The following is a 13,537-nucleotide window of genomic DNA, read 5'->3' on the forward strand; positions in this document are numbered from 1 at the left end:
TCCTCATCAATACTCACCCTAGTCATAGTACTCACCATCTCCATCCTCATCAATACTCACCCTACTCATAGTACTCACTACCTCCATCCTCATCAATAATCACCCTAGTCATAGTACTTACCACCTCTATCCTCATCAATACTCACCCTAGTCATAGTACTCACTACCTCCATCCTCATCAATACTCACCCTAGTCATAGTACTCACCACCTCTATCCTCATCAATACTCACCCTAGTCATAGTACTCACCACCTCTATCCTCATCAATACTCACCCTAGTCATAGTACTCACCATCTCCATCCTCATCAATACTCACCCTAGTCATAGTACTCACTACCTCCATCCTCATCAATACTTACCCTAGTCATAGTACTCACCACCTCCATCCTCCTCAATACTCACCCTAGTCATAGTACTCACCACCTCCATCCCCATCAATACTCACCCTAGTCATAGTACTCACTACCTCCATCCTCATCAATACTCACCCTAGTCATAGTACTCACCACCTCCATCCTCATCAATACTCACCCTAGTTATAGTACTCGCCCTAATCATTGTACTCACCATCTCCATCCTCATCAATACTCACCCTAGTCATAGTACTCACCACCTCTATCCTCATCAATACTCACCCTAGTCATAGTACTCACCCTAATCATTGTACTCACCATCTCCATCCTCATCAATACTCACCCTAGTCATAGTACTCACCACCTCTATCCTCATCAATACTCACCCTAGTCATAGTACTCACCCTAATCATTGTACTCACCATCTCCATCCTCATCAATACTCACCATCTCCATCCTCATCAATACTCACCCTAGTCATAGTACTCACCATCTCCATCCTCATCAATACTCACCCTAGTCATAGTACTCACCACCTCCATCCTCATCAATACTCACCCTAGTCATTGTACTCACCACCTCCATCCTCATCAATACTCACCCTAGTCATAGTACTCGCCACCTCCATCCTCATCAATACTCACCCTAGTCATAGTACTCACTACCTCCATCCTCATCAATACTCACCCTAGTCATAGTACTCACCATCTCCATCCTCATCAATACTCACCCTAGTCATAGTACTCACCACCTCCATCCTCATCAATACTCACCCTAGTCATAGTACTCACCACCTCTATCCTCATCAATACTCACTCTAGTCATAGTACTCACTACCTCTATCCTCATCAATACTCACCCTAGTCATAGTACTCACCCTAATCATTGTACTCACCATCTCCATCCTCATCAATACTCACCCTAGTCATAGTACTCACTACCTGCATCCTCATCAATACTCTCCCTAGTCATAGTACTCACCACCTCCATCCTCATCAATACTCACCCTAGTCATTGTACTTACCACCTCTATCCTCATCAATACTCACCCTAGTCATAGTACTCACCATCTCCATCCTCATCAATACTCACCCTAGTCATAGTACTCACTACCTCCATCCTCATCAATACTCACCCTAGTCATAGTACTCACCACCTCCATCCTCATCAATACTCACCCTAGTCATTGTACTTACCACCTCTATCCTCATCAATACTCACCCTAGTCATAGTACTCGCCATCTCCATCCTCATCAATACTCACCCTAGTCATAGTACTCGCCACCTCCATCCTCATCAATACTCACCCTAGTCATAGTACTCACCAACTCCATCCTCATCAATACTCTCCCTAGTCATAGTACTCACCCCCCTCTATACTCTCCCTAGTCATAGTACTCACTACCTCCATCCTCATCAATACTCACCCTAGTCATAGTACTCACCACCTCCATCCTCATCAATACTCTCCCTAGTCATAGTACTCACTACCTCCATCCTCATCAATACCCACCCTAGTCATAGTACTCACCACCTCCATCCTCATCAATACTCACCCTAGTCATAGTACTCACCACCTCCATGCTCATCAATACTCACCCTAGTCATAGTACTCACCACCTCCATCCCCATCAATACTCACCCTAGTCATTGTACTTACCACCTCTTTCCTCATCAATACTCACCCTAGTCATAGTACTCACCCTAGTCATAGTACTCACCATCTCCATCCTCATCAATACTCACCCTAGTCATAGTACTCACCATCTCCATCCTCATCAATACTCACCCTAATCATAGTACTCACCACCTCTATCCTCATCAATACTCACCCTAGTCATTTTACTTACCACCTCTATCCTCATCAATACTCACCCTAGTCATAGTACTCACCATCTCCATCCTCATCAATACTCACCCTAGTCATAGTACTCACCATCTCCATCCTCATCAATACTCACCCTAGTCATAGTACTCACCACCTCTATCCTCATCAATACTCACCCTAGTCATAGTACTCACCACCTCTATCCTCATCAATACTCACCCTAGTCATAGTACTCACCACCTCTATCCTCATCAATACTCACCCTAGTCATAATACTCACCACCTCTATCCTCATCAATACTCACCCTAGTCATAGTACTCACCACCTCTATCCTCATCAATACTCACCCTAGTCATAGTACTCACCACCTCTATCCTCATCAATACTCACCCTAGTCATAGTACTCACCATCTCCATCCTCATCAATACTCACCCTAATCATAGTACTCACCCTAGTCATAGTACTCACCATCTCCATCCTCATCAATACTCACCCTAGTCATAGTACTCACCATCTCCATCCTCATCAATACTCACCCTAATCATAGTACTCACCACCTCTATCCTCATCAATACTCACTCTAGTCATAGTACTCACCACCTCCATCCTCATCAATACTCACCCTACTCATAGTACTCACTACCTCCATCCTCATCAATAATCACCCTAGTCATAGTACTTACCACCTCTATCCTCATCAATACTCACCCTAGTCATAGTACTCACTACCTCCATCCTCATCAATACTCACCCTAGTCATAGTACTCACCACCTCTATCCTCATCAATACTCACCCTAGTCATAGTACTCACCACCTCTATCCTCATCAATACTCACCCTAGTCATAGTACTCACCATCTCCATCCTCATCAATACTCACCCTAGTCATAGTACTCACTACCTCCATCCTCATCAATACTTACCCTAGTCATAGTACTCACCACCTCCATCCTCCTCAAGACTCACCCTAGTCATAGTACTCACCACCTCCATCCCCATCAATACTCACCCTAGTCATAGTACTCACTACCTCCATCCTCATCAATACTCACCCTAGTCATAGTACTCACCATCTCCATCCTCATCAATACTCACCCTAGTCATAGTACTCACCACCTCCATCCTCATCAATACTCACGCTAGTCATAGTACTCACCACCTCCATCCTCATCAATACTCACCCTAGTCATTTTACTTACCACCTCTATCCTCATCAATACTCACCCTAGTCATAGTACTCACCATCTCCATCCTCATCAATACTCACCCTAGTCATAGTACTCACTACCTCCATCCTCATCAATACTCACCCTAGTCATAGTACTCACCACCTCTATCCTCATCAATACTCACCCTAGTCATAGTACTCACCACCTCTATCCTCATCAATACTCACCCTAGTCATAGTACTCACCATCTCCATCCTCATCAATACTCACCCTAGTCATAGTAATCACCACCTCCATCCTCATCAATACTCACCCTAGTCATAGTACTCACCACCTCTATCCTCATCAATACTCACCCTAGTCATTTTACTTACCACCTCTATCCTCATCAATACTCACCCTAGTCATAGTACTCACCATCTCCATCCTCATCAATACTCACCCTAGTCATAGTACTCACCATCTCCATCCTCATCAATACTCACCCTAGTCATAGTACTCACCATCTCCATCCTCATCAATACTCACCCTACTCATAGTACTCACTACCTCCATCCTCATCAATAATCACCCTAGTCATAGTACTTACCACCTCTATCCTCATCAATACTCACCCTAGTCATAGTACTCACTACCTCCATCCTCATCAATACTCACCCTAGTCATAGTACTCACCACCTCTATCCTCATCAATACTCACCCTAGTCATAGTACTCACCACCTCTATCCTCATCAATACTCACCCTAGTCATAGTACTCACCATCTCCATCCTCATCAATACTCACCCTAGTCATAGTACTCACTACCTCCATCCTCATCAATACTTACCCTAGTCATAGTACTCACCACCTCCATCCTCCTCAATACTCACCCTAGTCATAGTACTCACCACCTCCATCCCCATCAATACTCACCCTAGTCATAGTACTCACTACCTCCATCCTCATCAATACTCACCCTAGTCATAGTACTCACCATCTCCATCCTCATCAATACTCACCCTAGTCATAGTACTCACCACCTCCATCCTCATCAATACTCACCCTAGTCATAGTACTCACCACCTCCATCCTCATCAATACTCACCCTAGTCATTTTACTTACCACCTCTATCCTCATCAATACTCACCCTAGTCATAGTACTCACCATCTCCATCCTCATCAATACTCACCCTAGTCATAGTACTCACTACCTCCATCCTCATCAATACTCACCCTAGTCATAGTACTCACCACCTCTATCCTCATCAATACTCACCCTAGTCATAGTACTCACCACCTCTATCCTCATCAATACTCACCCTAGTCATAGTACTCACCACCTCCATCCTCATCAATACTCACCCTAGTCATAGTACTCACCACCTCTATCCTCATCAATACTCACCCTAGTCATTTTACTTACCACCTCTATCCTCATCAATACTCACCCTAGTCATAGTACTCACCATCTCCATCCTCATCAATACTCACCCTAGTCATAGTACTCACCATCTCCATCCTCATCAATACTCACCCTAGTCATAGTACTCACCATCTCCATCCTCATCAATACTCACCCTAGTCATAATACTCACCACCTCTATCCTCATCAATACTCACCCTAGTCATAGTACTCACCACCTCTATCCTCATCAATACTCACCCTAGTCATAGTACTCACCCTAATCATTGTACTCACCATCTCCATCCTCATCAATACTCACCCTAGTCATAGTACTCACCACCTCTATCCTCATCAATACTCACCCTAGTCATAGTACTCACCCTAATCATTGTACTCACCATCTCCATCCTCATCAATACTCACCATCTCCATCCTCATCAATACTCACCCTAGTCATAGTACTCACCATCTCCATCCTCATCAATACTCACCCTAGTCATAGTACTCACCACCTCCATCCTCATCAATACTCACCCTAGTCATTGTACTCACCACCTCCATCCTCATCAATACTCACCCTAGTCATAGTACTCGCCACCTCCATCCTCATCAATACTCACCCTAGTCATAGTACTCACTACCTCCATCCTCATCAATACTCACCCTAGTCATAGTACTCACCATCTCCATCCTCATCAATACTCACCCTAGTCATAGTACTCACCACCTCCATCCTCATCAATACTCACCCTAGTCATAGTACTCACCACCTCTATCCTCATCAATACTCACTCTAGTCATAGTACTCACTACCTCTATCCTCATCAATACTCACCCTAGTCATAGTACTCACCCTAATCATTGTACTCACCATCTCCATCCTCATCAATACTCACCCTAGTCATAGTACTCACTACCTGCATCCTCATCAATACTCTCCCTAGTCATAGTACTCACCACCTCCATCCTCATCAATACTCACCCTAGTCATTGTACTTACCACCTCTATCCTCATCAATACTCACCCTAGTCATAGTACTCACCATCTCCATCCTCATCAATACTCACCCTAGTCATAGTACTCACTACCTCCATCCTCATCAATACTCACCCTAGTCATAGTACTCACCACCTCCATCCTCATCAATACTCACCCTAGTCATTGTACTTACCACCTCTATCCTCATCAATACTCACCCTAGTCATAGTACTCGCCATCTCCATCCTCATCAATACTCACCCTAGTCATAGTACTCGCCACCTCCATCCTCATCAATACTCACCCTAGTCATAGTACTCACCAACTCCATCCTCATCAATACTCTCCCTAGTCATAGTACTCACCCCCCTCTATACTCTCCCTAGTCATAGTACTCACTACCTCCATCCTCATCAATACTCACCCTAGTCATAGTACTCACCACCTCCATCCTCATCAATACTCTCCCTAGTCATAGTACTCACTACCTCCATCCTCATCAATACCCACCCTAGTCATAGTACTCACCACCTCCATCCTCATCAATACTCACCCTAGTCATAGTACTCACCACCTCCATGCTCATCAATACTCACCCTAGTCATAGTACTCACCACCTCCATCCCCATCAATACTCACCCTAGTCATTGTACTTACCACCTCTTTCCTCATCAATACTCACCCTAGTCATAGTACTCACCATCTCCATCCTCATCAATACTCACCCTAGTCATAGTACTCACCACCTCCATCCCCATCAATACTCACCCTAGTCATTGTACTTACCACCTCTTTCCTCATCAATACTCACCCTAGTCATAGTACTCACCATCTCCATCCTCATCAATACTCTCCCTAGTCATAGTACTCACTACCTCCATCCTCATCAATACTCACCCTAGTCATAGTACTCACCATCTCCATCCTCATCAATACTCACCCTAGTCATAGTACTCACTACCTCCATCCTCATCAATACTCACCCTAGTCATAGTACTCACCACCTCCATCCCCATCAATACTCACCCTAGTCATTGTACTTACCACCTCTATCCTCATCAATACTCACCCTAGTCATAGTACTCACCATCTCCATCCTCATCAATACTTACCCTAGTCATAGTACTCACTACCTCCATCCTCATCAATACTCACCCTAGTCATAGTACTCACCACCTCCATCCTCATCAATACTCACCCTAGTCATTGTACTTACCACCTCTATCCTCCTCAATACTCACCCTAGTCATAGTACTCGCCATCTCCATCCTCATCAATACTCACCCTAGTCATAGTACTCACCATCTCCATCCTCATCAATACTCACCCTAGTCATACTACTCACTACCTCCATCCTCCTCAATACTCACCCTAGTCATAGTACTTACCACCTCTATCCTCATCAATACTCACCCTAGTCATAGTACTCACTACCTCCATCCTTATCAATACTCACCCTAACCATAGTACTCACCACCTCCATCCTCATCAATACTCACCCTAGTCATAGTACTCACTACCTCCATCCTTATCAATACTCACCCTAGTCATAGTACTCACCACCTCCATCCTCATCAATACTCACCCTAGTCATAGTACTCACCACCTCCATCCTCATCAATACTCACCCTAGTCATAGTACTCACCATCTCCATCCTCATCAATACTCACCCTAGTCATAGTACTCACCATCTCCATCCTCATCAATACTCACCCTACTCATAGTACTCACTACCTCCATCCTCATCAATACTCACCCTAGTCATAGTACTCACCATCTCCATCCTCATCAATAATCACCCTAGTCATAGTACTCACCACCTCCATCCTCATCAATACTCACCCTAGTCATAGTACTCACCATCTCCATCCTCATCAATACTCACCCTAGTCATAGTACTCACCATCTCCATCCTCATCAATACTCACCCTACTCATAGTACTCACTACCTCCATCCTCATCAATACTCACCCTAGTCATAGTACTCACCATCTCCATCCTCATCAATAATCACCCTAGTCATAGTACTCACCATCTCCATCCTCATCAATACTCACCCTAGTCATAGTACTCACCCTAGTCATAGTACTCACCACCTCTATCCTCATCAATACTCACCCTAGTCATAGTACTCACCACCTCTATCCTCATCAATTCTCACCTTAGTCATAGTACTCACCATCTCCATCCTCATCAATACTCACCCTAGTCATAGTACTCATCAATACTCACCTTAGTCATAGTACTTGCCTTCTCTATACTCCTCCTTACCTGTGGACAGGTAATCAATATCCTCACCCTAGTCATAGTATTCACCATCCCTATTACTATCACTATCCCTTTTACTATTATAGGTGATATAATATTCTGCACTGTCCTCCCATCTACAGATCTCCTATACTGGTCATATACTGGTCTGTTATCTCCTATACTGGTCTGTTATCTCCTATACTGGTCTGTTATCTCCTATACTGGTCTGTTATCTCCTTATACTATTATATATAATACTCTGTACTGTCCTCCCATCTACAGATCTCCTATACTGGTCATATACTGGTCTGTTATCTCCTATACTGGTCATATACTGGTCTGTTATCTCCTATACTGGTCTGTTATCTCCTTATACTATTATATATAATACTCTGTACTGTCCTCCCATCTACAGATCTCTTATACTGGTCATATACTGGTATGTTATCTCCTATACTGGTCATATACTGGTCTGTTATCTCATATACTGGTCTGTTATCTCCTTATACTATTATATATAATACTCTGTACTGTCCTCCCATCTACAGATCTCCTATACTGGTCATATACTGGTCTGTTATCTCCTATACTGGTCTGTTATCTCCTATACTGGTCATATACTGGTCTGTTATCTCTTGTAGGAATAAATAATACTATATGCTATACAATTATACTGGTATTTATGGAAATTCTGGCCCTTTCTCCCGCTTCTCGGCCTTTTGGCTAAGATCAAGTGTAGTATCTGTTCTTATCAGTTGGTATGGACCTTGGTGGTTGGTATCGGCAGGTGCTGAAATGAACCGGGGCGGTCTGGGCGTAACTGGAGGACCGGGAAGTAGGCCATGTCAGAGAAAGCCGGATGGGTCCGCTGCCTTCTGATTTGAATGGGTCCGCCCCTGTCAGTTTGAAGGGAGCAAGAAAGCCGGGCGACCACGGCTAGTATTGCTCCTGGATGTGATTGGTAAGGAATGGCGGATGGCGGTGGGAGAGCTTTTCCTCCTGGGTTGAATCTGGCCTTGCAAAAGGCTTGTCCCCAGTTGAAGGCAGGTTCTCCCTAAGCTGTCTAAAGTTCTGATGCCTCCTGATGGGATAGGGCTACCACGGGGTCTGGCCAGGGGCTGAGACCGAAAAAGCCCGTAGTGTACGTGCCCCTGGAGTGTCAGTCCAGGGGTGCCTTAATTCTCACTGGTGAGGGGCAGCTCACCTGAGTCTTTCGGCACCTTGGTCACTGCACCATCACACTTTTTCTGCACCTGCCTCTTGGGGCGGCCTTTTGGCTTAGACCAGAGGAATTTTTTATTCCTGGCCGGGGGGCCTGCCAAGGTCTCGCACTTTGGCACTACCCAGCACTTCTCCACTTCCCCTTTCCCCACTCTGTTTTTCTTTGTTGTGTGTTCACGTTTGTCCCTTTTTGGTTGTACTGTCACTTGCACGATTAGTACGGCGTAGGTCCTCGGGCCTGCCCTGAAAGTCTTGGGAGGGGGTGGATATGGCCTTCTGGCTTAGTTCGCCCTCTCTTGTGGGGTCTCCCTTCGGGGGAGCCCCACCTAGTACTTGGGGTGGGCTGTTTCAGCAGTCCCCCTGGAGAACGGGGTCTGCCTGGCTTTGGCTGGGCGGACCTAAGTGAGTACCTCAGTCCCTGTCAGGAGCTTCACGCCCCGGGGGATCAGGGTCAGGGCCCTTCCTCTTAGGAGGAGGGCCATGTGTACGCCTTGTGCACTTTTTGTGTGTCTCATGTTTTGCGTGTGTGCACTTTTTATGCATCGGGTGTAAGTCTTTTGAGTGTGTTTTACACACCACGGGCTTTAAAAAAAAAAAAAAAAAAAAAGTCCTGCCCTAACTGATTGAAGTAGAGGCGGGGCGAAGTCTCTGCACTCCCAACGGCTGTCCGTGGGGCAATCCCACAGACACAGGGACAGGACGCAGAGACACTTGGATTTTATTATTATAGATACTCTGTACTGTCCTCCCATCTACAGATCTCCTATACTGGTCTGTTATCTCCTATACTGGTCTGTTATCTCCTATACTGGTCTGTTATCTCCTATACTGGTCATATACTGGTCTGTTATCTCCTATACTGGTCATATACTGGTCTGTTATCTCCTATACTGGTCTGTTATCTCCTATACTGGTCTGTTATCTCCTATACTGGTCTGTTATCTCCTATACTGGTCTGTTATCTCCTATACTGGTCTGTTATCTCCTATACTGGTCATATACTGGTCTGTTCTCTCCTATACTGGTCTGTTCTCTCCTATACTGGTCTGTTATCTCCTATACTGGTCATATACTGGTCTGTTATCTCCTATATTGGTCATATACTGGTCTGTTATCTCCTATACTGGTCTGTTATCTCCTATACTGGTCTGTTATCTCCTATACTGGTCTGTTATCTCCTATACTGGTCTGTTATCTCCTATACTGGTCTGTTATCTCCTATACTGGTCATATACTGGTCTGTTATCTCCTATACTGGTCTGTTATCTCCTATACTGGTCATATACTGGTCTGTTATCTCCTATACTGGTCTGTTATCTCCTATACTGGTCTGTTATCTCCTATACTGGTCATATACTGGTCTGTTATCTCCTATACTGGTCATATACTGGTCTGTTATCTCCTATACTGGTCATATACTGGTCTGTTATCTCCTATACTGGTCATATACTGGTCTGTTATCTCCTATACTGGTCATATACTGGTCTGTTATCTCATATACTGGTCATATACTGGTCTGTTATCTCCTATACTGGTCTGTTATCTCCTATACTGGTCTGTTATCTCCTATACTATTATATATAATACTCTGTACTGTCCTCCCATCTACAGATCTCTTATACTGGTCATATACTGGTATGTTATCTCCTATACTGGTCATATACTGGTCTGTTATCTCCTATACTGGTCTGTTATCTCCTATACTGGTCTGTTATCTCCTATACTGGTCATATACTGGTCTGTTCTCTCCTATACTGGTCTGTTCTCTCCTATACTGGTCTGTTATCTCCTATACTGGTCATATACTGGTCTGTTATCTCCTATACTGGTCATATACTGGTCTGTTATCTCCTATACTGGTCTGTTATCTCCTATACTGGTCTGTTATCTCCTATACTATTATATATAATACTCTGTACTGTCCTCCCATCTACAGATCTTCTATACTGGTCATATACTGGTCTGTTATCTCCTATACTGGTCTGTTATCTCCTATACTATTATATATAATACTCTGTATTGTCCTCCCATCTACAGATCTCCTATACTGGTCATATACTGGTCTGTTATCTCATATACTGGTCATATACTGGTCTGTTATCTCCTATACTGGTCTGTTATCTCCTATACTGGTCATATACTGGTCTGTTATCTCCTATACTGGTCTGTTATCTCCTATACTGGTCTGTTATCTCCTATACTGGTCATATACTGGTCTGTTATCTCCTATACTGGTCTGTTATCTCCTATACTGGTCATATACTGGTCTGTTATCTCCTATACTGGTCTGTTATCTCCTATACTGGTCTGTTATCTCCTATACTGGTCTGTTATCTCCTATACTGGTCTGTTATCTCCTATACTGGTCTGTTATCTCCTATACTGGTCATATACTGGTCTGTTATCTCTTGTAGGAATAAATAATACTCTATGCTATACAATATTCTGGTATTTATGGAAATTCTCTGTTGCAGATGAGAGATGCCAAAGTAAAGCCAATCATTTGTGGAGAGATCTGCGGGAGGATTTCAGAAGAGTTGTTTCCAGGGTAATCTATAATATTTGATCCTGTAAAATATTTGAATCCACTGTAATTCAGATATGATAATGAGAAGTTAGAGCTAAATATTTTCACATGTTTCAGCAGCTCACATCTTTGGTAACAATTTTACCTGTCCCCTTGCAGTACTTCATGAGGTGTTCAGTCACCTGTCCTCTAGGAGTGAGGTATGAGGTGTTCAGTCACCTGTCCTCTAGGAGTGAGGTATGAGGTGTTCAGTCACCTGTCCTCTAGGAGTGAGGTATGAGGTGTTCAGTCACCTGTCCTCTAGGAGTGAGGTATGAGGTGTTCAGTCACCTGTCCTCTAGGAGTGAGGTGTGAGGTGTTCAGTCACCTGTCCTTTAGGAGTGAGGTATGAGGTGTTCAGTCACCTGTCCTTTTAGGAGTGAGGTATGAGGTGTTCAGTCACCTGTCCTCTAGGAGTGAGGTATGAGGTGTTCAGTCGCCTGTCCTCTAGGAGTGAGGTATGAGGTGTTCAGTCACCTGTCCTCTAGGAGTGAGGTATGAGGTGTTCAGTCACCTGTCCTCTAGGAGTGAGGTGTGAGGTGTTCAGTCACCTGTCCTCTAGGAGTGAGGTATGAGGTGTTCAGTCACCTGTCCTCTAGGAGTGAGGTATGAGGTGTTCAGTCACCTGTCCTCTAGGAGTGAGGTATGAGGTGTTCAGTCACCTGTCCTCTAGGAGTGAGGTATGAGGTGTTCAGTCACCTGTCCTCTAGGAGTGAGGTGTGAGGTGTTCAGTCACCTGTCCTCTAGGAGTGAGGTATGAGGTGTTCAGTCACCTGTCCTCTAGGAGTGAGGTATGAGGTGTTCAGTCACCTGTCCTCTAGGAGTGAGGTATGAGGTGTTCAGTCACCTGTCCTCTAGGAGTGAGGTATGAGGTGTTCAGTCACCTGTCCCCTTGCAGTACTTCATGAGGTGTTCAGTCGCCTGTCCTCTAGGAGTGAGGTATGAGGTGTTCAGTCACCTGTCCTCTAGGAGTGAGGTGTGAGGTGTTCAGTCACCTGTCCTTTAGGAGTGAGGTATGAGGTGTTCAGTCACCTGTCCTCTAGGAGTGAGGTATGAGGTGTTCAGTCACCTGTCCTCTAGGAGTGAGGTATGAGGTGTTCAGTCACCTGTCCTCTAGGAGTGAGGTATGAGGTGTTCAGTCACCTGTCCTCTAGGAGTGAGGTGTGAGGTGTTCAGTCACCTGTCCTCTAGGAGTGAGGTATGAGGTGTTCAGTCACCTGTCCTCTAGGAGTGAGGTATGAGGTGTTCAGTCACCTGTCCTCTAGGAGTGAGGTATGAGGTGTTCAGTCACCTGTCCTCTAGGAGTGAGGTATGAGGTGTTCAGTCACCTGTCCCCTTGCAGTACTTCATGAGGTGTTCAGTCGCCTGTCCTCTAGGAGTGAGGTATGAGGTGTTCAGTCACCTGTCCTCTAGGAGTGAGGTATGAGGTGTTCAGTCACCTGTCCTCTAGGAGTGAGGTATGAGGTGTTCAGTCACCTGTCCTCTAGGAGTGAGGTATGAGGTGTTCAGTCACCTGTCCTCTAGGAGTGAGGTATGAGGTGTTCAGTCACCTGTCCTCTAGGAGTGAGGTATGAGGTGTTCAGTCACCTGTCCTCTAGGAGTGAGGTATGAGGTGTTCAGTCACCTGTCCTTTAGGAGTGAGGTATGAGGTGTTCAGTCACCTGTCCTCTAGGAGTGAGGTATGAGGTGTTCAGTCACCTGTCCTTTAGGAGTGAGGTATGAGGTGTTCAGTCACCTGTCCTCTAGGAGTGAGGTATGAGGTGTTCAGTCGCCTGTCC

The 13,537-nt window shown here is 44.9% G+C and overlaps 1 protein-coding gene across 1 annotated transcript in view; it reads left to right on the plus strand.

Annotated features, from left to right (window-relative positions):
- LOC309543483 (WD repeat-containing protein 97-like) overlaps positions 1-13,537 on the plus strand; it is a gene marked incomplete at its 5' end in the record, with an annotated part of 218,063 nt that overhangs the window by 55,335 nt on the left and 149,191 nt on the right. The window contains one exon of the mRNA XM_082275962.1: positions 11,668-11,741. Coding sequence (XP_082132088.1) covers positions 11,668-11,741 — 74 coding nt within the window. The remainder of the gene's footprint in view (positions 1-11,667; positions 11,742-13,537) is intronic.

Source organism: Pelophylax lessonae (assembly GCF_965119305.1).
Source record: "Pelophylax lessonae genome assembly, contig: HAP1_SCAFFOLD_77, whole genome shotgun sequence".
In the NCBI taxonomy this organism is placed as follows: Eukaryota; Metazoa; Chordata; class Amphibia; order Anura; family Ranidae; genus Pelophylax; species Pelophylax lessonae.